Source organism: Camelina sativa, chromosome 14 (assembly GCF_000633955.1).
Source record: "Camelina sativa cultivar DH55 chromosome 14, Cs, whole genome shotgun sequence".
NCBI classification, from domain to species: domain Eukaryota; kingdom Viridiplantae; phylum Streptophyta; class Magnoliopsida; order Brassicales; family Brassicaceae; genus Camelina; species Camelina sativa.
The window spans coordinates 9,090,314-9,114,638 of record NC_025698.1 but is presented as its reverse complement, the minus strand read 5'-3'; the positions used below and the strand labels follow the sequence as shown (position 1 = coordinate 9,114,638).

General features: G+C 38.4%; 3 protein-coding genes across 5 annotated transcripts; 1 reads left to right on the top strand and 2 right to left on the bottom strand.

The window, feature by feature from the left end:
* Window positions 885-16,091, top strand: LOC104740590. Of its 2 annotated transcripts, XM_010461239.2 has the most exons (14): window positions 885-1,319; window positions 1,647-1,868; window positions 1,942-2,136; window positions 2,221-2,573; window positions 2,708-2,933; window positions 3,087-4,052; window positions 6,456-6,682; window positions 8,795-9,298; window positions 9,499-9,720; window positions 9,811-9,945; window positions 10,225-10,459; window positions 10,549-10,608; window positions 10,859-10,930; window positions 11,011-11,250. In XM_010461239.2, the coding sequence occupies exons 1-14, from the start codon at window positions 1,017-1,019 to the stop codon at window positions 11,110-11,112; spliced, it is 3,822 nt and encodes a 1,273-aa protein (XP_010459541.1). In that variant the 5' UTR covers window positions 885-1,016; the 3' UTR covers window positions 11,113-11,250. The 2 variants fall into 2 exon arrangements, with proteins under 2 accessions (XP_010459541.1, XP_019091561.1); XM_019236016.1 differs by lacking the exons at window positions 885-1,319; window positions 1,647-1,868; window positions 1,942-2,136; ... (8 more) ...; window positions 10,859-10,930; window positions 11,011-11,250 and adding exons at window positions 4,063-4,271; window positions 4,345-4,539; window positions 4,624-4,976; ... (6 more) ...; window positions 15,700-15,771; window positions 15,852-16,091 and having other exon boundaries at window positions 5,490-7,186.
* On the bottom strand, window positions 11,219-14,367 carry LOC104740591 (pentatricopeptide repeat-containing protein At1g18900-like). Its single transcript, XM_010461240.2, has 2 exons — window positions 14,171-14,367; window positions 11,219-14,028 (listed from the first exon to the last, which is right to left on the bottom strand). Exon 2 carries the CDS (start codon window positions 14,022-14,024, stop codon window positions 11,445-11,447), a length of 2,580 nt encoding a protein of 859 aa, XP_010459542.1. The 5' UTR covers window positions 14,025-14,028; window positions 14,171-14,367; the 3' UTR covers window positions 11,219-11,444.
* Window positions 16,060-19,687, bottom strand: LOC104740589 (pentatricopeptide repeat-containing protein At1g18900). Of its 2 annotated transcripts, none has more exons than XM_010461235.2 (2): window positions 19,495-19,687; window positions 16,060-18,869 (listed from the first exon to the last, which is right to left on the bottom strand). In XM_010461235.2, exon 2 carries the CDS (start codon window positions 18,863-18,865, stop codon window positions 16,286-16,288), a length of 2,580 nt encoding a protein of 859 aa, XP_010459537.1. In that variant the 5' UTR covers window positions 18,866-18,869; window positions 19,495-19,687; the 3' UTR covers window positions 16,060-16,285. The 2 variants fall into 2 exon arrangements, with proteins under 2 accessions (XP_010459537.1, XP_010459538.1); XM_010461236.2 differs by lacking the exon at window positions 19,495-19,687 and adding an exon at window positions 19,010-19,448.

The following is a 24,325-nucleotide window of genomic DNA, read 5'->3' as shown; positions in this document are numbered from 1 at the left end:
CTCTCTATCTTTCATATCAGTTTCGTTTTCTTAAAAAATAATGTCGTTTTTAATATATATTTTAGTTAAAAAATTCAGTTTTATTTTTATTACATTAACATCGATCAATGAAAAAAACTATATAAAAATATATTAATAGAGATAAAATAGAAAAATTGAATTATCTTCTTTAAAAGATATGTGAAAAATCTTGAACAACATTCATAATAAGATCGATAAAACCTAAAGAGTATAAAAAAAATTCACAAATAATAAATTTAATGTCACATAGACTATGAAATAAGATAATTAGTAAGTACACGAGTTATATAATATATTCACTCTGTTTTATATAGAGTGTCATTTTAAAGAAATTTTTTATTTTACAAAAAAATATTATTTTATATTTCCAATGAGTATTTTAAATTTTAATGTTAAATTTTCTTTTTTACCCTTAAATCCAAAGCTATTTTTATTGAATTTAGATCATAAATATGTATAGTTCAAAAGAAAATTAATTTGTGTGAAATATGTCAAACTCAAACTGTTTGTGAAAGAGAGAGTATTATGTTTGACAAATTGATGTATTTTCTAATTAATTTACAATTTAAAAAAAAGTATTATAAACAATTAAAATAATAATTAATTTTTTTGTCGGCAAATAAAAATTAATGTTTATGTGGCAGATAAAAACTACAAAACGAAAAAAATAATAAGGGTAGAGGACAATAAAGAGAAAATGGCGGATCACATGGGACAAGAAAAAATAAATAGTCCCGCCAACGCCAATGTATGATAAAAGCCTTCTTGGTTGTTACGTATTAGAACGTCTCCATCATCATCACTTGTAATATAATAAAAACCTCTAAACCCCTAGAAAATATTAATTAACAAATCTTCAATCTACACAGCAAGAGAGAGAGCTTGACGAGGACGACGACGAAGATGATCGACCCTTTAAATTACATTCTCTTCTCGTCAACGCGTTTCCTTCTTCTTTTCTCCTTCTTTTTTTTCTCTCGACCTGTTCATGGTGGATGGGAGTCGGAAATCCTCTTCCACTTCCGCCGGACAAGTACCGTCGGGAGGTTGATATACCGCCGGATATTGCGTCGACTTCTTCTTCCTCCGCTTCGGCGGTGATTATTAATGCTCGTTTGTCCGATGCTCCCATTCTTTTGTTTGTTTATTTCCACAAGGCTTTCCGTGCGCAGCTAGCGGAGCTCCAGTGTCTGGCCGGTGGTACGGTACGGTCCGGTTCTGATCTGGCGCTGGAGCTCCGCTCTAAGTTTGAGTTTCTAAAGCTTGTTTATAAGTATCACTCCGCAGCTGAAGATGAGGTTAGATCTAGTCTTAGCCTAAAATCACAATTTATTTGTTCTAATCGTTTTAGTAAAACATTGGATGCTTTAGCAAAACTATACTAATGATTCATATTAGGACACACGAAGCTATCATCATATCATATCATCTTTGCTGTTTATGGAATAGTGGTTTTACTAAATTCTTGTTTTGTCTTTTAAAGTCAGAATTAACAAAACGAAAAAAAATTAAACCATCTTACAGCTAAAAAAGTCAACGAGTGAGTGAACAGAGTTTTTACATGATCAAAGACTTGAATAGTTCCGATTTCATCACAGTTATGTAATGTTTGTTTACTCTGGCAGGTTATCTTTTCAGCGCTAGACACACGTGTGAAGAACATTGTTTTTAATTACTCGCTTGAACATGATGCCACAGATGATCTTTTCACTTCCATTTTTCACTGGCTAACTGTTCTTGAAGAGGAAAGAGGGAACACTACTTCCGATGTGCTTCGTGAAGTTGTATTATGCATTGGCACCATTCAATCTTCCATATGCCAACATATGCTTAAAGAAGAGCGTCAGGTATACCGTAATAGATTTCTCTGTTACCTGTATCATATTGTGGTGCCTGACCAGTACATACTTGGTAATGCAGGTGTTTCCTTTGTTGATTGAGAACTTCTCCTTTGAAGAACAGGCATCACTAGTATGGCAATTCATTTGTAGTGTTCCGGTGATGGTTTTGGAAGAAGTTTTCCCATGGATGACGTCTTTACTCTCTCCCGTGGAGAAATCTGAAGTTGAGAATTGTATGAAAGAAGTTGTCCCGAAGGATGTCTCCTTGCAACTGGTATATATTCTGTACTGAGATGTGGTTCTGTTTCTGGGATATTCATTTTTCTGCAATTGTAACAAAATTAAGCTATTTCTTAAGGTTATAAACTCTTGGCTCATTGAGGATAGTCAATCGTCTTTGGTGGATCTTACAAAGATCATGAAAGGAGTGCAATCTGTAGAAGTGTCTGAAAATATGAATAACTTAGCTCAGACAAGTTCATCAAGTGGGATGTTTCAACGTTTTTGGCAGTGGAGTAAAATGTCCTTTTCTAGTTCAGATACAGGACACACTCTGATTCATGGTGTTCAGCTTTGGCATAATGCAATTAAAAGAGATTTGGTAGACATTCAAAAAGGATTAAACCACTTGACATTTCCAAGCCTTTCGTTGGATCTCAATGTGCTAGTGGTTCGGCTAAACTTCCTTGCTGATGTCCTTATCTTTTATGGGTAATAATAAATTTGGGGAACTTGATTTTTTCTTCTTCTTTTTGACATGGTGTGTAGTTTCTTGGACTTGTTCTGTTTCCTTCTTTTTTTTTCTGCTCTTTTCTCTGAGAAACTGGTGACATACTTCATTGCAGCAATGCATTTAAGAAGTTCTTTTACCCAGTGTTTGAAGATATGGTGGATCAGCAACACTCTTCCACTTCAAAGCAATTCACCATTGATGGCCATGTGGAAGACTTCAAGAAGTCTCTAGACCTTGAAACTAGAAAAGGGAGTGAAAATTTTGTGATAACGCTTCAGGAGAAACTGGAATCCCTTATATTGACAGTAGCTAAGCAATTCTCTTTAGAGGAAACAGAGGTAAACAGTTTCATATTCTTATCAAACTTTGATACTTTGGCTATTATTGAAACTAGTAGAAATTGATAGTCTCTTTAAAATGTTTATCTTTAGCTTCTAATTGCCTTGTTTGTTTCCATATGACATCCAAAGTATTCACTCATTGTTGTCCAGGTATTTCCCATCATCAGCAAGAACTGCAACATTGAAATGCAGAGGCAGCTCCTATACAGAAGCCTACATGTCCTGCCTCTTGGTTTGCTGAAGTGTGTCATAATGTGGTTTTCTGCTCAGTTGCCAGAAGATAAATGTCAGTCAATCATTCACTTCTTAAGTTCTGAAGATTCTTTTCCCAATAAACCTTTTGCGCAGCTCTTGTTGCAATGGTTTCGCTTCGGTTATTCAGGCAAAACACCAGTTGAGAGTTTCTGGAATGAGTTGTCCTTTATGTTCAAACCGAGATGTTCTTCTGAAGAGGAACACAATGAAGAAGCTTCTGGATCTTTCGGCCAGAAATCACAACACCAACTATGCAAAGGATCCGATCCTTATTTGCTTAAAAATAAGTCTTCAACCTGTTTCCAACCAATCGATCCACCAGCTGGTTACATGAATGAGACACCTTACTCGAGTGCGATGAATCAGCAAATACTTATCCAAGGAAAGCTCAGGCCTCTTCAACATCTTCCTGACATTTTTGGCGACAAGAATATTGGCGAGCAGTTAACTATGATGGACTTGAAACCTATCGATCTGATTTTCTTATTTCACAAGGCAATGAAGAAGGATCTAGACTATCTTGTATGTGGCTCAGCTCGACTGGCAACAGACTGTAGCTTCCTTGGAGAGTTTCATCAGCGGTTTCATCTTATAAAGTTCTTGTATCAGATACATTCAGATGCAGAGGATGAGATTGCATTTCCAGCCTTGGAGGCCAAGGGTAAGCTACAAAACATTAGTCAGTCATACAGTATTGACCACGAACTGGAAGTTGAACACCTCAATAAAGTATCATTCCTTTTGAATGAGATGGCAGAACTGAACATGGTAGTACTGGAACGTGGGAATGTCAAGTATGAGAAGTTGTGTATGAGTCTCCAGGATATATGCAAGTCCATTCATAAGCTATTGTCTGAGCATCTNTTTTCAGCGCTAGACACACGTGTGAAGAACATTGTTTTTAATTACTCGCTTGAACATGATGCCACAGATGATCTTTTCACTTCCATTTTTCACTGGCTAACTGTTCTTGAAGAGGAAAGAGGGAACACTACTTCCGATGTGCTTCGTGAAGTTGTATTATGCATTGGCACCATTCAATCTTCCATATGCCAACATATGCTTAAAGAAGAGCGTCAGGTATACCGTAATAGATTTCTCTGTTACCTGTATCATATTGTGGTGCCTGACCAGTACATACTTGGTAATGCAGGTGTTTCCTTTGTTGATTGAGAACTTCTCCTTTGAAGAACAGGCATCACTAGTATGGCAATTCATTTGTAGTGTTCCGGTGATGGTTTTGGAAGAAGTTTTCCCATGGATGACGTCTTTACTCTCTCCCGTGGAGAAATCTGAAGTTGAGAATTGTATGAAAGAAGTTGTCCCGAAGGATGTCTCCTTGCAACTGGTATATATTCTGTACTGAGATGTGGTTCTGTTTCTGGGATATTCATTTTTCTGCAATTGTAACAAAATTAAGCTATTTCTTAAGGTTATAAACTCTTGGCTCATTGAGGATAGTCAATCGTCTTTGGTGGATCTTACAAAGATCATGAAAGGAGTGCAATCTGTAGAAGTGTCTGAAAATATGAATAACTTAGCTCAGACAAGTTCATCAAGTGGGATGTTTCAACGTTTTTGGCAGTGGAGTAAAATGTCCTTTTCTAGTTCAGATACAGGACACACTCTGATTCATGGTGTTCAGCTTTGGCATAATGCAATTAAAAGAGATTTGGTAGACATTCAAAAAGGATTAAACCACTTGACATTTCCAAGCCTTTCGTTGGATCTCAATGTGCTAGTGGTTCGGCTAAACTTCCTTGCTGATGTCCTTATCTTTTATGGGTAATAATAAATTTGGGGAACTTGATTTTTTCTTCTTCTTTTTGACATGGTGTGTAGTTTCTTGGACTTGTTCTGTTTCCTTCTTTTTTTTTCTGCTCTTTTCTCTGAGAAACTGGTGACATACTTCATTGCAGCAATGCATTTAAGAAGTTCTTTTACCCAGTGTTTGAAGATATGGTGGATCAGCAACACTCTTCCACTTCAAAGCAATTCACCATTGATGGCCATGTGGAAGACTTCAAGAAGTCTCTAGACCTTGAAACTAGAAAAGGGAGTGAAAATTTTGTGATAACGCTTCAGGAGAAACTGGAATCCCTTATATTGACAGTAGCTAAGCAATTCTCTTTAGAGGAAACAGAGGTAAACAGTTTCATATTCTTATCAAACTTTGATACTTTGGCTATTATTGAAACTAGTAGAAATTGATAGTCTCTTTAAAATGTTTATCTTTAGCTTCTAATTGCCTTGTTTGTTTCCATATGACATCCAAAGTATTCACTCATTGTTGTCCAGGTATTTCCCATCATCAGCAAGAACTGCAACATTGAAATGCAGAGGCAGCTCCTATACAGAAGCCTACATGTCCTGCCTCTTGGTTTGCTGAAGTGTGTCATAATGTGGTTTTCTGCTCAGTTGCCAGAAGATAAATGTCAGTCAATCATTCACTTCTTAAGTTCTGAAGATTCTTTTCCCAATAAACCTTTTGCGCAGCTCTTGTTGCAATGGTTTCGCTTCGGTTATTCAGGCAAAACACCAGTTGAGAGTTTCTGGAATGAGTTGTCCTTTATGTTCAAACCGAGATGTTCTTCTGAAGAGGAACACAATGAAGAAGCTTCTGGATCTTTCGGCCAGAAATCACAACACCAACTATGCAAAGGATCCGATCCTTATTTGCTTAAAAATAAGTCTTCAACCTGTTTCCAACCAATCGATCCACCAGCTGGTTACATGAATGAGACACCTTACTCGAGTGCGATGAATCAGCAAATACTTATCCAAGGAAAGCTCAGGCCTCTTCAACATCTTCCTGACATTTTTGGCGACAAGAATATTGGCGAGCAGTTAACTATGATGGACTTGAAACCTATCGATCTGATTTTCTTATTTCACAAGGCAATGAAGAAGGATCTAGACTATCTTGTATGTGGCTCAGCTCGACTGGCAACAGACTGTAGCTTCCTTGGAGAGTTTCATCAGCGGTTTCATCTTATAAAGTTCTTGTATCAGATACATTCAGATGCAGAGGATGAGATTGCATTTCCAGCCTTGGAGGCCAAGGGTAAGCTACAAAACATTAGTCAGTCATACAGTATTGACCACGAACTGGAAGTTGAACACCTCAATAAAGTATCATTCCTTTTGAATGAGATGGCAGAACTGAACATGGTAGTACTGGAACGTGGGAATGTCAAGTATGAGAAGTTGTGTATGAGTCTCCAGGATATATGCAAGTCCATTCATAAGCTATTGTCTGAGCATCTCCACCGTGAAGAAACTGAGCTTTGGTGTTTATTCAGAAGCTGCTTCACTATTGAAGAACAAGAAAAGATCATAGCATGCATGCTTGGAAGAATAAGTGGAGAAATATTGCAAGATATGATTCCCTGGTTAATGGAATCTTTGATCCCTGATGAACAACATGCTGTGATGTCCTTGTGGCGTCAAGCAACAAGGAAGACTATGTTTGGTGAATGGCTAACAGAATGGTACAGTTGTAATGTTACAGGAGAAGAAACTGGGGTAACAAATAAGAACCCATCTGAGGATTCAGATCCTCTAGAAGTTGTCTGGAACTATCTCTTTGAAGGAGCGGCTGATGAGGATAGGAGGAGCATTTGCAGCAAACCTCGGGACTTTGTAGAGACAGATTCAAAGTGTATCATGAATAAGCCACTTGGAAAGATTGCTCCCAATAACAAGGTAGAATTTGGCAACAAAGAGAAAAATCATAGGGAAATCTCAGAAAGTAAAAAGGTGCGTTTAGGTGCTGACCAAACGAAGTACAGAGAACAAACTGAAAGCAACTGTGAGTTCAGAAACTCTGCTCAAGCTTTCCAAATGTCTCAGAAATCTTCTGGTCAAGACAGTAAATATGAGTGCCTATTATCAATGAGTCAAGAGGATGTGGAGGCTACAATTAGAAGAATATCTCGTGACTCTTCCTTGGATCCTCAGAAGAAATCATATATCATCCAGAACTTGTTAATGAGGTAAGCTTTGCAATCCCAACTTTTTTTGTAAGAGAAAATATTTTTGTCATCTTATAGTATGTCCAAAGTAGACATATGTATGAGTATGTGTTTAGAAAAAGAAGAAAAAAAACTCCCTATAATTACTCTTCGTTGAGTAAATTATGCAAGAATCATTCTTAAATAACCCATTTTCTATGTTATTTGTCGTGACTTACACTAGGTTCTGTAATTTTTCAGTCGTTGGATTGCCACACAACGGATATATAATCTTGAACCATCCATTCTCGCAAGCAATATGGACGCAGTTCCTGGTCAGCATCCATCTTATCGAGATTCTCACAAAATGATCTTTGGCTGCAAACACTACAAAAGGAATTGCAAGCTTCTTGCTCCTTGTTGCAACCAGTTCTTCACCTGTATACGATGCCATGATGAAGAGGTTGATCACTTATTGGATAGGTATGTTGCTTCTAATTCCATGTACCAAACATCATTAATCTTGCTGCACCTTCATTTGTCTCTAATTTTGTTCAATATACTTGTGTGCAGGAAACAAATTACAAAGATGATGTGCATGAAGTGCCTGATAATTCAGCCAGTAGGTGCGAGTTGCTCAAATATTTCATGTAATTCGTCAATGGGAAAATATTACTGCAAAATCTGCAAGCTGTTTGACGATGATAGGTAAAGCTTCTACTGCTTAATTTGGTGCAGTGTAAGTTAAAATTGCATTGTGATAATTTTATATAGGATGTGGATGTTGTAGATATATAGCTTCGAATATGAAATGCTGAATCTGGATGACTAGTGTTGATAAATGACAGTTAACTCTTTCTTGCTAAAGTCTTCTATGGTTCCAAAAGGTCCCAACCTTAGTAGAAATCATATCTAAATGCAATTTGTTTCTGATAGACTTGATAACATGGTTAATAGTTTCTGACGAATTAAAGGTTTACTTTGCAGGGAAATCTATCATTGTCCCTACTGCAATCTCTGCAGGCTAGGAAAAGGACTAAGCATTGACTACTTCCATTGCATGAAATGCAATGCTTGTATGTCTCGAACCTTAGTAGAACATGTATGCAGAGAAAAGTGCTTAGAAGATAACTGTCCGATTTGCCATGAATACATATTTACCTCAAATTCTCCCGTAAAGGCTCTTCCATGCGGTCACGTGATGCATTCGACCTGCTTTCAGGTCCTTAACTCATCTGTCAATATGTTATATGGCAATTATTAAAAACCTGAAACATATTACTTAGGAAAGTGTGTTGTTTCTGGTTGTAGGAGTACACATGTTCGCATTACACATGCCCTATCTGCAGCAAATCACTAGGGGATATGCAGGTTAGATACACCAAAATTCTGTTTCTCTCGTTGAACAATTACTAAACATAGTCGCATAAAAGATAGCAAATGGCATCAAAATGCTCCTGAAAAGAAAAAGAAAAAACTCAAAACATAGTGTTTCTCCACGAACAAGAAAAGTGACACCATAGTGTGCTCTTAGTTCTTATCTGGCCATTTATAGTGACGAATAACAATGCTCAAGCATTATTAAGGTGATTCACACTAATCAATGAATTATTACTCACAGGTTTACTTTAGAATGTTAGACGNAGAATGGTACAGTTGTAATGTTACAGGAGAAGAAACTGGGGTAACAAATAAGAACCCATCTGAGGATTCAGATCCTCTAGAAGTTGTCTGGAACTATCTCTTTGAAGGAGCGGCTGATGAGGATAGGAGGAGCATTTGCAGCAAACCTCGGGACTTTGTAGAGACAGATTCAAAGTGTATCATGAATAAGCCACTTGGAAAGATTGCTCCCAATAACAAGGTAGAATTTGGCAACAAAGAGAAAAATCATAGGGAAATCTCAGAAAGTAAAAAGGTGCGTTTAGGTGCTGACCAAACGAAGTACAGAGAACAAACTGAAAGCAACTGTGAGTTCAGAAACTCTGCTCAAGCTTTCCAAATGTCTCAGAAATCTTCTGGTCAAGACAGTAAATATGAGTGCCTATTATCAATGAGTCAAGAGGATGTGGAGGCTACAATTAGAAGAATATCTCGTGACTCTTCCTTGGATCCTCAGAAGAAATCATATATCATCCAGAACTTGTTAATGAGGTAAGCTTTGCAATCCCAACTTTTTTTGTAAGAGAATTGTATGTCCAAAGTAGACATATGTATGAGTATGTGTTTAGAAAAAGAAGAAAAAAACTCTCTATAATAACTCTTCGTTGAGTAAATTATGCAAGAATCATTCTTAAATAACCCATTTTCTATGTTCTTTGTTGTGACTTACACTAGGTTCTGTAATTTTTCAGTCGTTGGATTGCCACACAACGGATATATAATCTTGAACCATCCATTCTCGCAAGCAATAGGGACGCAGTTCCTGGTCAGCATCCATCTTATCGAGATTCTCACAAACTGATCTTTGGCTGCAAACACTACAAAAGGAATTGCAAGCTTCTTGCTCCTTGTTGCAACCAGCTCTTCACCTGTATACGATGCCATGATGAAGAGGTTGATCACTTATTGGATAGGTATGTTGCTTCTAATTCCATGTACCAAACATCATTAATCTTGCTGCACCTTCATTTGTCTCTAATTTTGTTCAATATACTTGTGTGCAGGAAACAAGTTACAAAGATGATGTGCATGAAGTGCCTGATAATTCAGCCAGTAGGTGCGAGTTGCTCAAATACTTCATGTAATTCGTCAATGGGAAAATATTACTGCAAAATCTGCAAGCTATTTGACGATGATAGGTAAAGCTTCTACTGCTTAATTTGGTGCAGTGTAAGTAAAAATTGCATTGTGATGATTTTATATAGGATGTGGATGTTGTAGATATATAGCTTCGAATATGAAATGCTGAATCTGGAGAACTAGTGTTGATAAATGACAGTTAACTCCTTCTTGCTAAAGTCTTCTATGGTTCCAAAAGGTCCCAACCTCAGTAGAAATCATATCTAAATGCAATTTGTTTCTGATAGACTTGATAACATGGTTAATAGTTTCTGACGAATTAAAGGTTTACTTTGCAGGGAAATCTATCATTGTCCCTACTGCAATCTCTGCAGGCTAGGAAAAGGACTAAGCATTGACTACTTCCATTGCATGAAATGCAATGCTTGTATGTCTCGAACCTTAGTAGAACATGTATGCAGAGAAAAGTGCTTAGAAGATAACTGTCCGATTTGCCATGAATACATATTTACCTCAAATTCTCCCGTAAAGGCTCTTCCATGCGGTCACGTGATGCATTCGACCTGCTTTCAGGTCCTTAACTCATCTGTCAATATGTTATATGGCAATTATTAAAAACCTGAAACATATTACTTAGGAAAGTGTGTTGTTTCTGGTTGTAGGAGTACACATGTTCGCATTACACATGCCCTATCTGCAGCAAATCACTAGGGGATATGCAGGTTAGATACACCAAAATTCTGTTTCTCTCGTTGAACAATTACTAAACATAGTCGCATAAAAGATAGCAAATGGCATCAAAATGCTCCTGAAAAGAAAAAGAAAAAACTCAAAACATAGTGTTTCTCCACGAACAAGAAAAGTGACACCATAGTGTGCTCTTAGTTCTTATCTGGCCATTTATAGTGACGAATAACAATGCTCAAGCATTATTAAGGTGATTCACACTAATCAATGAATTATTACTCACAGGTTTACTTTAGAATGTTAGACGCACTGCTCGCAGAACAAAAGATGCCAGATGAATACTTAAACCAAACTCAGGTTCATCTCTCTCTCACACTCATACATATGCAAAATATCAGTTCCATTTTTAACTTAAGCATATGGATGATTGGGTGCAGGTAATACTGTGTAATGATTGTGGGAGAAAAGGAAATGCTCCTTACCATTGGCTCTATCACAAGTGCTCTTCTTGTGCCTCCTACAACACAAGACTTTTCTAGTCCCTTATCCAATTTTCCTTGTTTTTCTCTTGTACATCTACAAGTCTATAACAATTTTCTCTTCTTTTTGAAAGAATTTGATTTTGTATGGAAAAAATATTCGACATATTATGAAATCTAGATGAATGTTTACCACAATTGATTCCAAGTCATCTCAGATTATTGCGAGGAAGATACAACTGAATAGCAGAGGACAAAAGAATGGAGAGAAACTCCATGTCTAGCTCTAAGCCTCTAACCTTAACTTATGACTTACAAACTAAACAATTCATAAGATGCAATCGACCAAAAGAAAATAAAAAAAATAAAAAGCCTAAATGTGATACAAAAACTCACAGCAAATGCATCCTCTCAACATGAGACTGAAGCAGCCATTTGTTGAGAGACTCTCCACACCCAACGAAACAACCTGAGTTTCCACTCTCCGTGAAAAACGGTGAACCAAAGATGTTGAGGAGCTCTTCAACTGCTTGTCTCACCATCGAGGTACCGGTGACTCTACTACGTCTTCCCCAACCAGTTACTATATCAATCCGGGAAGGGCAAGTTCCAGAGACTAACATCTGCTTACGGAACCAAGCAAGCGTCCTAGACAGAGCAGTGACTGCAGTTCCCTCTGACATTACATGGAGATTGATAAGCCAGTAGCTGCAGCTTTTCTCCCTTAATGCATCAGGAAACACATTCTTTTGTGCAGCAACTTCCCAAACAGATCCCGCCTCTTCTTTTTGCCCGGACTTGTGTAGAAAGTCAACCACCGCGTCCACAAGTCCTCGCTTGCTCTCTCTGTCCTCGCTGTGCATCAGATTCAGGAAGTTGTTCGCATGGTTGCGCACATTTTGGCCATCCGGACCTGCAGCTGGCATTTTGAGGAGAAACATGTGTGCCGGATGACCCGTGTTTGCCATCAGCTGGCCACAGAAACCCATGTCGAGTTTTGACCGACCATCTGTGCAAGAACTCAAGAGTAACGTGTATGTCTGCAAAGATGGGCGTAGACCAAGCCCCAGCATGTTTTGTAATAACTCATAAGCTTCAGCTATCTTGTTAACCCTAAGGAAAGTACTAAGAAGGGAATTGCATGTAGGAACATTAGGTAGCAGACCAGCATGAAGCATTGCCTGATACCATTGCCATGCCTTTTCCACATTACCAGCTTTTCCCCACAAATCCACCAAAAGACCATAAACTGGCTCATCCGGAATCCAGTTCTTCTGCTGCATCTCGGTGAAAACAGCCTCTGCTTCCTCGAGATATCCACAGTGTCCAAGCACCTCCATCACAATGCTATAAGTCACTTTGTCAGGCTCAAATCCAGCATTTTGCATGTCACGGTAAAGTTTCAACGCGCTCTGATAGTTTCTCGCTTTGGCATGCAAGTCTATCATGATGTTATATGTGACCAAGTTAGGGGTACAACCCTGATCAACCATCTCACAAAAGAGCCTGTGTGCAGCGGGTAAATGTCCAGCTTTTCCAAGACAATTGATTATGACACTGTAAGTGAAAGTATCAGGAGAAAGACCTCCTGCTTGCATTCTCTGGTACATATCCATGGCAATGTCGAGAAATCCAGCTTTAGCATGAATGTCTATCAGTGTACAGTAAGTTACCCGGTCAGGTTTGCATCCAGTCTCTTGCATTTGATTGAACACATTCATAGCTTCGTTCAGGTAATTGGCGCGGCCATAACTGTGGATAAGTCGGTTATATGTAACTGTGTTTGGCTGACATCCATCTCTGACCATCTCATCGAGGAGCTTGTTTATGGCACCAAATTGCTTAGCACGACCAAGATTACCCACCATAGTGGTATAAGTATGCCCATCATGCTTAAACCCAGGTTGCCTTTTTAACCAGTAGAAGAAACCAAGAGCATTTCCGTAGTCATTCATCTGCTTAAGAACTTGGTTTGCTTGGTATGCATCTATCCTCAAATCGAGATTTCGAAGTGCCTCTTCAGCAGCAGGGCCCCACCTGAATCTTCTCAAAACACTGGAAACATTTTCCACAATGTACCCAGAGTTACAATACTGCCTTGATGTCAGAGCAGTCCCTGGAGGCCCTTTCACCATTTCCATTGAAGTATTACTGAAACCATTTGGAACAAACCTGTTTGAATCAATATTGGGTCTCTGCAACACGCTTGTTCTCTTGCCATATGTGTTATTTGTTGTGGGTAACGACTTCCCTACTCCAGAATTTGAAACTTGTTTGAATCCTTTAACAAATCCAGTTCTTTCAGCTTCCTTAGCCCCTCGGACGTTGCTACTAGAATTTCTAATTTTACCCACTGATGACTCTTTAGCAGCTGATCTAGGGTAAACTTTGGCAAAGTGCTCTCTTCTTATAGCTTTCACATTCGACGACTTAACACTTGAAAGAGGCCGAGTTGGATCAACCATACAGCTTTTCGAGAAACCAAATACTTCACCTCCTCCATCAGTGGAAGGAATCTTGCAATTCGCTAAATCTGACAAAAAGTTTACCGCAACAACACCTGCCTTGAAAATCTGATCGCCAATAGGTTCTGAAGAAGCTTTACCTTCCTCCTTTCCAACGATGGTTGATGCATAACTAACGGAATGTGATTTAAGAGGCAAAGCAGGGGAAGAAGAAACACGCTGAGGCAACAGAGATGGCCGACCAAAATCATCAACCTTCTTTGGAACCACCGGTTTAGTTACCTCTCCTCCTGGTAATATACATCCCACTACTGAAGGCTTAGGGAGAATACCGGGTGGTCGTTTTTCAGTCTGTGCAGCATCGTTCCTAAGTTGCTGACGTCTCGAGACACAAGTTTCATCGTCCGTGTATGCACACGAATTCCCATCGGCTACTGGTCTCGATCCATTAAGGAAAAAGGATCTTGCTGTACTCGAAAGGTTACTAATGTGCTTTGCGCGTATCATTTCTCTGCAGTTAAAACAAAAACAAATGAAAACCACAGATTCAGATAAACTCACAGGACATGATCATCAATTATTACTGCATAAAAGACGGTTTCCAAGCATACAACCAATCCATGAATTGTAAGAAGAACGCATTAGAAACATACCCAATTTAGCTCTTCTCCAAACTTTGTACATTACTACAACAACTAGCTTCTTCCCAACAACTTAAAATTCTCCAACTTTTTGTATACTCACAAATGAACCATATAACACTTCGAAATGAGTAACTTCCCGAGAAAAAATTACAGAAAACTCTATACTTCCCCTGCATCCCCCAGTTAGAGAACATCCAATTCTAACCAAATGCCCAAATTACATCACCAAAAGACTCNGGGACGCAGTTCCTGGTCAGCATCCATCTTATCGAGATTCTCACAAACTGATCTTTGGCTGCAAACACTACAAAAGGAATTGCAAGCTTCTTGCTCCTTGTTGCAACCAGCTCTTCACCTGTATACGATGCCATGATGAAGAGGTTGATCACTTATTGGATAGGTATGTTGCTTCTAATTCCATGTACCAAACATCATTAATCTTGCTGCACCTTCATTTGTCTCTAATTTTGTTCAATATACTTGTGTGCAGGAAACAAGTTACAAAGATGATGTGCATGAAGTGCCTGATAATTCAGCCAGTAGGTGCGAGTTGCTCAAATACTTCATGTAATTCGTCAATGGGAAAATATTACTGCAAAATCTGCAAGCTGTTTGACGATGATAGGTAAAGCTTCTACTGCTTAATTTGGTGCAGTGTAAGTTAAAATTGCATTGTGATAATTTTATATAGGATGTGGATGTTGTAGATATATAGCTTCGAATATGAAATGCTGAATCTGGAGAACTAGTGTTGATAAATGACAGTTAACTCTTTCTTGCTAAAGTCTTCTATGGTTCCAAAAGGTCCCAACCTCAGTAGAAATCATATCTAAATGCAATTTGTTTCTGATAGACTTGATAACATGGTTAATAGTTTCTGACGAATTAAAGGTTTACTTTGCAGGGAAATCTATCATTGTCCCTACTGCAATCTCTGCAGGCTAGGAAAAGGACTAAGCATTGACTACTTCCATTGCATGAAATGCAATGCTTGTATGTCTCGAACCTTAGTAGAACATGTATGCAGAGAAAAGTGCTTAGAAGATAACTGTCCGATTTGCCATGAATACATATTTACCTCAAATTCTCCCGTAAAGGCTCTTCCATGCGGTCACGTGATGCATTCGACCTGCTTTCAGGTCCTTAACTCATCTGTCAATATGTTATATGGCAATTATTAAAAACCTGAAACATATTACTTAGGAAAGTGTGTTGTTTCTGGTTGTAGGAGTACACATGTTCGCATTACACATGCCCTATCTGCAGCAAATCACTAGGGGATATGCAGGTTAGATACACCAAAATTCTGTTTCTCTCGTTGAACAATTACTAAACATAGTCGCATAAAAGATAGCAAATGGCATCAAAATGCTCCTGAAAAGAAAAAGAAAAAACTCAAAACATAGTGTTTCTCCACGAACAAGAAAAGTGACACCATAGTGTGCTCTTAGTTCTTATCTGGCCATTTATAGTGACGAATAACAATGCTCAAGCATTATTAAGGTGATTCACACTAATCAATGAATTATTACTCACAGGTTTACTTTAGAATGTTAGACGCACTGCTCGCAGAACAAAAGATGCCAGATGAATACTTAAACCAAACTCAGGTTCATCTCTCTCTCACACTCATACATATGCAAAATATCAGTTCCATTTTTAACTTAAGCATATGGATGATTGGGTGCAGGTAATACTGTGTAATGATTGTGGGAGAAAAGGAAATGCTCCTTACCATTGGCTCTATCACAAGTGCTCTTCTTGTGCCTCCTACAACACAAGACTTTTCTAGTCCCTTATCCAATTTTCCTTGTTTTTCTCTTGTACATCTACAAGTCTATAACAATTTTCTCTTCTTTTTGAAAGAATTTGATTTTGTATGGAAAAAATATTCGACATATTATGAAATCTAGATGAATGTTTACCACAATTGATTCCAAGTCATCTCAGATTATTGCGAGGAAGATACAACTGAATAGCAGAGGACAAAAGAATGGAGAGAAACTCCATGTCTAGCTCTAAGCCTCTAACCTTAACTTATGACTTACAAACTAAACAATTCATAAGATGCAATCGACCAAAAGAAAATAAAAAAAATAAAAAGCCTAAATGTGATACAAAAACTCACAGCAAATGCATCCTCTCAACATGAGACTGAAGCAGCCATTTGTTGAGAGACTCTCCACACCCAACGAAACAACCTGAGTTTCCACTCTCCGTGAAAAACGGTGAACCAAAGATGTTGAGGAGCTCTTCAACTGCTTGTCTCACCATCGAGGTACCGGTGACTCTACTACGTCTTCCCCAACCAGTTACTATATCAATCCGGGAAGGGCAAGTTCCAGAGACTAACATCTGCTTACGGAACCAAGCAAGCGTCCTAGACAGAGCAGTGACTGCAGTTCCCTCTGACATTACATGGAGATTGATAAGCCAGTAGCTGCAGCTTTTCTCCCTTAATGCATCAGGAAACACATTCTTTTGTGCAGCAACTTCCCAAACAGATCCCGCCTCTTCTTTTTGCCCGGACTTGTGTAGAAAGTCAACCACCGCGTCCACAAGTCCTCGCTTGCTCTCTCTGTCCTCGCTGTGCATCAGATTCAGGAAGTTGTTCGCATGGTTGCGCACATTTTGGCCATCCGGACCTGCAGCTGGCATTTTGAGGAGAAACATGTGTGCCGGATGACCCGTGTTTGCCATCAGCTGGCCACAGAAACCCATGTCGAGTTTTGACCGACCATCTGTGCAAGAACTCAAGAGTAACGTGTATGTCTGCAAAGATGGGCGTAGACCAAGCCCCAGCATGTTTTGTAATAACTCATAAGCTTCAGCTATCTTGTTAACCCTAAGGAAAGTACTAAGAAGGGAATTGCATGTAGGAACATTAGGTAGCAGACCAGCATGAAGCATTGCCTGATACCATTGCCATGCCTTTTCCACATTACCAGCTTTTCCCCACAAATCCACCAAAAGACCATAAACTGGCTCATCCGGAATCCAGTTCTTCTGCTGCATCTCGGTGAAAACAGCCTCTGCTTCCTCGAGATATCCACAGTGTCCAAGCACCTCCATCACAATGCTATAAGTCACTTTGTCAGGCTCAAATCCAGCATTTTGCATGTCACGGTAAAGTTTCAACGCGCTCTGATAGTTTCTCGCTTTGGCATGCAAGTCTATCATGATGTTATATGTGACCAAGTTAGGGGTACAACCCTGATCAACCATCTCACAAAAGAGCCTGTGTGCAGCGGGTAAATGTCCAGCTTTTCCAAGACAATTGATTATGACACTGTAAGTGAAAGTATCAGGAGAAAGACCTCCTGCTTGCATTCTCTGGTACATATCCATGGCAATGTCGAGAAATCCAGCTTTAGCATGAATGTCTATCAGTGTACAGTAAGTTACCCGGTCAGGTTTGCATCCAGTCTCTTGCATTTGATTGAACACATTCATAGCTTCGTTCAGGTAATTGGCGCGGCCATAACTGTGGATAAGTCGGTTATATGTAACTGTGTTTGGCTGACATCCATCTCTGACCATCTCATCGAGGAGCTTGTTTATGGCACCAAATTGCTTAGCACGACCAAGATTACCCACCATAGTGGTATAAGTATGCCCATCATGCTTAAACCCAGGTTGCCTTTTTAACCAGTAGAAGAAACCAAGAGCATTTCCGTAGTCATTCATCTGCTTAAGAACTTGGTTTGCTTGGTATGCATCTATCCTCAAATCGAGATTTTGAAGGGCCTCTTCAGCAGCAGGGCCCCACCTGAATCTTCTCAAAACACTGGAAACATTTTCCACAATGTACCCAGAGTTACAATACTGCCTTGATGTCAGAGCAGTCCCTGGAGGCCCTTTCACCATTTCCATTGAAGTATTACTGAAACCATTTGGAACAAACCTGTTTGAATCAATATTGGGTCTCTGCAACACGCTTGTTCTCTTGCCATATGTGTTATTTGTTGTGGGTAACGACTTCCCTACTCCAGAATTTGAAACTTGTTTGAATCCTTTAACAAATCCAGTTCTTTCAGCTTCCTTAGCCCCTCGGACGTTGCTACTAGAATTTCTAATTTTACCCACTGATGACTCTTTAGCAGCTGATCTAGGGTAAACTTTGGCAAAGTGCTCTCTTCTTATAGCTTTCACATTCGACGACTTAACACTTGAAAGAGGCCGAGTTGGATCAACCATACAGCTTTTCGAGAAACCAAATACTTCACCTCCTCCATCAGTGGAAGGAATCTTGCAATTCGCTAAATCTGACAAAAAGTTTACCGCAACAACACCAGCCTTGAAAATCTGATCGCCAATAGGTTCTGAAGAAGCTTTACCTTCCTCCTTTCCAACGATGGTTGATGCATAACTAACGGAATGTGATTTAAGAGGCAAAGCAGGGGAAGAAGAAACATGCTGAGGCAACAGAGATGGCCGACCAAAATCATCAACCTTCTTTGGAACCACCGGTTTAGTTACCTCTCCTCCTGGTAATATACATCCCACTACTGAAGGCTTAGGGAGAATACCGGGTGGTCGTTTTTCAGTCTGTGCAGCATCGTTCCTAAGTTGCTGACGTCTCGAGACACAAGTTTCATCGTCCGTGTATGCACACGAATTCCCATCGGCTACTGGTCTCGATCCATTAAGGAAAAAGGATCTTGCTGTACTCGAAAGGTTACTAATGTGCTTTGCGCGTATCATTTCTCTGCAGTTAAAACAAAAACAAATGAAAACCACAGATTCAGATAAACTCACAGGCCATGATCATCAAGCATAATGCATAAAAGACGGTTTCCAAGCATACAACCAATCCATGAATTGTGGAAGAACGCATTAGAAACATACCCAATTTAGCTCTTCTCCAACCTTTGTACATTACTACAACAACTAGCTTCTTCCCAACAACTTAAATCCTCCAAATTTATTGTATACTCACAAATGAACCATAACACACTTGAAAATGAGTAACTTCCCAAGAAAAATTTACAGAAAGCTCTATACTTCCCCTGCATCCCCCAGTTAGAGAACATTCAATTCTAACCAAATGCCCAAATTACATCACCAAAGGACTCTCTTTTCGACATATAATTCACATTAGAATCCCACTAACGCTCAAAGGTTTTATAATTTATCAAATTTGAGCTAAAATCTCGAGCAAACGCGTTAAACCCAGTAAACAAAACAAAAACAGAAAAACCCATCTCCCATCGGAGAGAAACGAAACCAAGAAATCTTCGTACGATGATTATAAGTAGGGAACCCATCGAAGCTGAGATTTTTTGAACCAATTGAATCATAAATAAACGAGATCAATAGAATACAAAAGTCACCTGAACAAGCGGTGGCGTTGACTTGTGTTTAGGTATTATGGTTTCAAAAATTTCGTCAGGTGGTAATTGAAAATAAATAGAGGCGCCAACGAGTTCGTCTTCTTGATCACGTTGCCGTCGAAACTGAGAGAAGAAGCCTCTTCTTCTACTCTCCAAGCATATTGGTCACACCACACGGAGGCTGCTGCCAATTCTAAAGGTCTCAACTTTTTTTTTTTGCTCTCTTTTTATATTTTTACTTCATTTCTGTTACCTAAAGTTTCAACTATACCCCTCTTCTTCTATTTGTTTTCAAATAGCACACTATACTTTTATTTTCTAAAAGAATTCCCCTCAATTCTTTTTATAAGTTTTTTTTAAACCCTTTTCACAGTTAACCAAATACAGTGATTCAGTGAACATTTTGTAGTTCGAAGATATTAGTGTCAAATTTGTTACTTTAAAAAATATTATATAATTATGAGAGTTACAGAAGAATTTATGGGTTTAGCTAAAAGAAGCTGGAGAAGTTGAGCTTCTTTTTGTAATTACAATCTTTTACCTCTTCCCCCCTTTGGCTCTTTCTTATTTGCAACGTAGAAGCCTTGCCCTCCTCAAGTTTCGTATGTCTTCGTTTTTACACGTGGCGTTTGCTTTTCATGTCTTGCCCGTGAGTACCCCTGTTACTTTAGCGGTCAGAGAAATTTTCGTTTTCAGCTCTAATTTGACTATTAAACATTTGGGAGAGAGACTTGGTGCCACCAAGTTGGTGGGGAAGTTGAAAAAATAAATAAGAAATAACTATTCAAAAATTAAAATTATATAGAGATATATATTAGGAATTGTGAAATTATATTGTAGATATGCTAATCTATCCTATATTCCTATTCTGCAAAAGTCTCCATATCCATATCGGTTCTTCAACCTCGCTAGAAGTTTATAAGCCCGTTATGTTACAAACTAAAAAGCCCACTTAATTAAGAAAACTGCATAAATTATGGAGTTATTTCCCCAACAAATAAAAAAGAGGTAACTTGAAAAGACCGCTGCAGCATAAACCACGATTAAAATAAAATTTGACTATAACAATTTGTGGTATAATTGAACTTTCTGTATAACAACTATAATATACATGTTATTATAGTTTATAGAACCATATTTAGTGGGGATGTAAATATGTTGTATGCAAAAAGTGATTGAACTTAATTAAATCGAAACGTTGGCGTAACAACAGAAATTACACATGCAATGACATGCATGATAGTTGGAACCCGCCATCATCTCAATGCCCAAACATAATCATTCACTTCAACAGAAAAAAAATATACACTTTATCCCAATATTTTCGTCACTTTTCCTGTTTAAAATCTTTAAGATATGCCAGCTTTAAAGTTGCCGACGATTAAAGCATTTCTTCCTTCTTCGGAAGATTTTATAACGAGTTAAAATATCGAAATTTCGAGAGTATAATGAAACTTTAATGAACAGAATTAAACACGATAAGGTTTTGGAAAAAATAGCATGAATAATATGTTGGGTTCTCGACGTTGGTGTTTTTTTAGTAGGTTCATAGATAGATAGATAGATAGATAGGAAGTTGAAAGGTCTAGTTGGGCAATTAATTGAACCGATTTGTTCTGACCTACCAAATATTAATATGATCGAATCATTGACAACAACATAAAAAAAAATCACAGAAGAAATCCATAATAATATGAAAACAGTGTGGCTTTGCTTTAAAATATTTCAACGTATATGATTATGCATACTTAATCCACCACGTGTTCCTTATTAAGTTATAACAAAAGCACTTAAGCTCTTAGTTGTTTATGTATGAACTCACAAATTTCCTTTGTAAGTTAAATCTAAATGTTGATCACGGTAATATAGCTCTAATCCTTTGTAAGAAAATATTATACTATATTGGAATGATACTAATTAGGTATCTTGTCGAAACAACACACATATATACTAATTAGGTATTATATGTTTTTTTAGATAATAACAACCTTTCATTAAACTTAAAACCTCAAAAGAGGGATGTTTTTACAGCTTAGAAGCAAAAGGTTACAAGAAATGTAAAGATAGAGACTACATGAGTCTTCTAACAAGATGCATAACCTTGAAGAGTTTGCAAAGGGTGAAAGATCTTTGAAGTCTTATAGGATTTAAGTTTGGAGGCAAACTTCAGGAAATCTCTGACCAACAGCTGGTCATACTTCGCTCTTGCGATAGACGCATAGGAACTTTTAAAAGTGTACTCCATAGAGGAGGCTAAGCGGTGAGATGGTTGTCTAGTGATCATGGTGATTGAAGAAGATGAAACCGGGAATCGTAATTGAAGGGTGACAAGCCGTAACAAAGCAGGTGGGTCATCCCTCACATAGAAATGGTGGTAAATGAAATCCACACAAAACTTGTAAACAGTTTGGTCCTGGACTAGATCAACATACCCAAGGTTTCTATCCAAAGGCGGTAACAGAAAGAGGGGGTCAAATGGTTCAAGGGTAGGGTGCAGGCAAGTTGTCGGATCGGATTCATAAATATGTCTACATAAAGCAAGCATCCGGACAGGGTTAAAAGACTGACCTCGACAAAGTAGTCTAAGAAGCAGCCTTGGAGACACCGATGTTCTGCTACCGAGAGAAACTCGTCTTGACCAAGCAGAGGTAATTGATGCGACCATACATATGCCAAATAGTTCTTGATTGGGTTCAGGGATCGGGTGAGGTGGATAAAGGGAGCTGGTGAAAGCAAGGTAACTCCAACATCTTAACGGTGGGATCATGATGCCAAGCTTCACCAAACAGTCTCCCTCAAAGGTATAATCCCTGGGAGATCCAACTAAAGCGGTTTCCAAATAGCTCTCACACCATTCTACCAATGATGATGGCTTAAGGATCAGAAGTAGTCTTCGAACTAGTGATACCATTGGGCACATCGAGCCTTGAATAGGGAGGGAGAGAGTGGAGTTAATACCAAACCTAGATTCACACTGAACTCGACACAAAGGGTTTTCAAGTAAATTATAAGAAGCCAATATTCTGCTATCGAGGGAGCCTCGTCTTGACCAAGCAGTTAACATCAGGACTAAACAATTTGAACTTGAAGTAATACGATTATAGGCGGATCGGGGAAGGTTACAATGTAGGGATGAGTCATAGTCTAAAGCGAATAGACTGTCTACCAGGGTTCCAAAGTAAGATTGGGGAGCAAACCTCGGCCAAAGAGATAACGAGACTGGAACAGAGCAAGCCGGGGTTAAGGTGTTCTTTGTCAAGATCTTCAAAGGCTCCAGTGTCAACACAAAGCTCCCGTCCGGCTGCCGCCAAGTCGAACACTTAGAGGGAGGATATAAATCCGAGGATAGGTGAGATGTTAAAGTTGATTGTGGACAAAACCAGATTGAGAGACAAGCACCAATGGAACCAGGGCCTTCGGGGGGTTGAGGAGTGAATTTAGTCAGTTGGATATTCAGATGAGCAGTCTCACTGAGAGAGGAGGACGGAAGCGGAGGGACGATGGGAATTGATTGAGACTGATGCGAAATCGGAGTTGAGATCTAGATTCTCCGAAGACCTCCGGTGAAGAGAACCAAAAACACAGACGAAAAGAGTAGACAGAAGTAGTAAAGGAACAGGGAGCTTGAGAGATCCCGACGCCGGCGAGCCAGAGCTCTACCGGCGTCGAAAAAAGATGAGTAGAGCAGTGCCTCGATTATCGTGCCTGAGAGAGAATTAGGGCGAAATGGTATGTTTCGTTTTATTAGGTATTATATGTATTGAATGGTATCCCAAGGTAATGTAAATCCAAGATAAAGAAAACGAGTATTGACATTGACAATTGAACTTGTAGCGAAGTCAGGATAGCAAGACTTGTTGTGGTTTCTACTTTCTAAGCCAAATAAACACATACAATTTTCGTTGTTTCTAGTTGTTGACTTCCGTTATTGGAATATTTTGTTATTTTGCTTATCTTTTTCGATTTTTTCTCTAGCTGTTTGTATATTTTCTACAACGCAATAACTATTATTGCTATAATTGACGAAGTCTACACACCTAATTTCTTCCTATCTTTTTTTTTTTTTTTTTGTAGTCGGCAATTTCTTCCTATCTAGAATCTAGATTACAATTACGCGGGGATATATCCATTTTTTGTACACATACAAAATCAGAAAAAAAAAGAACACGACTTCGAAATAATGCAGTTCTTACTTCTACTCGATCGAACATAACGGAGAAATGTACTAATGTATACATATATATGTTGTTGAAACCACACTACATGTAAATTTTATCGTTAAAGTATTTTTTTTCTGTTAAAGTAACATAGAAACTTTTTTTTTGTTAGACTAAATCTAATAAATTCGAAAGGTATTATTGTACAGTTTAATCATTGGTATTTCCAAATTCAAACAAGTATAAAAAAAACTTGCTCTAGAATTCGAAATCCCAAAATATATAACTTCTCTCTCTCTCTATCATTATTTTTGTTGGACCAAAAGAAAAAAAATAAATCATTGTATTTCTCCTAGAGAAGCAAGAAAGGAATAAAAAAATAGTTTGAGATCAACATCGCACTTATTGTTGTTTTACTTACAATCTCAGAGTCTCACCGTATCCATCACGCTGGTCAACAACTTCACAAAAAAAAAACTCTCTCCTCGAACTTCAGTATTATCCCTTAATTCATTATTACAATGAATCACACCAAACGGCTAATGCGGTAATAATACCTCATTGTTAATAAATTGTTTCATGTTTGGAATCTGGTATTTAATTATGAAACTTACTTTTTTTCTTAAACCATTATTTCTATGTAAAAATTATCACATTTTATTTTTAAAAAATGC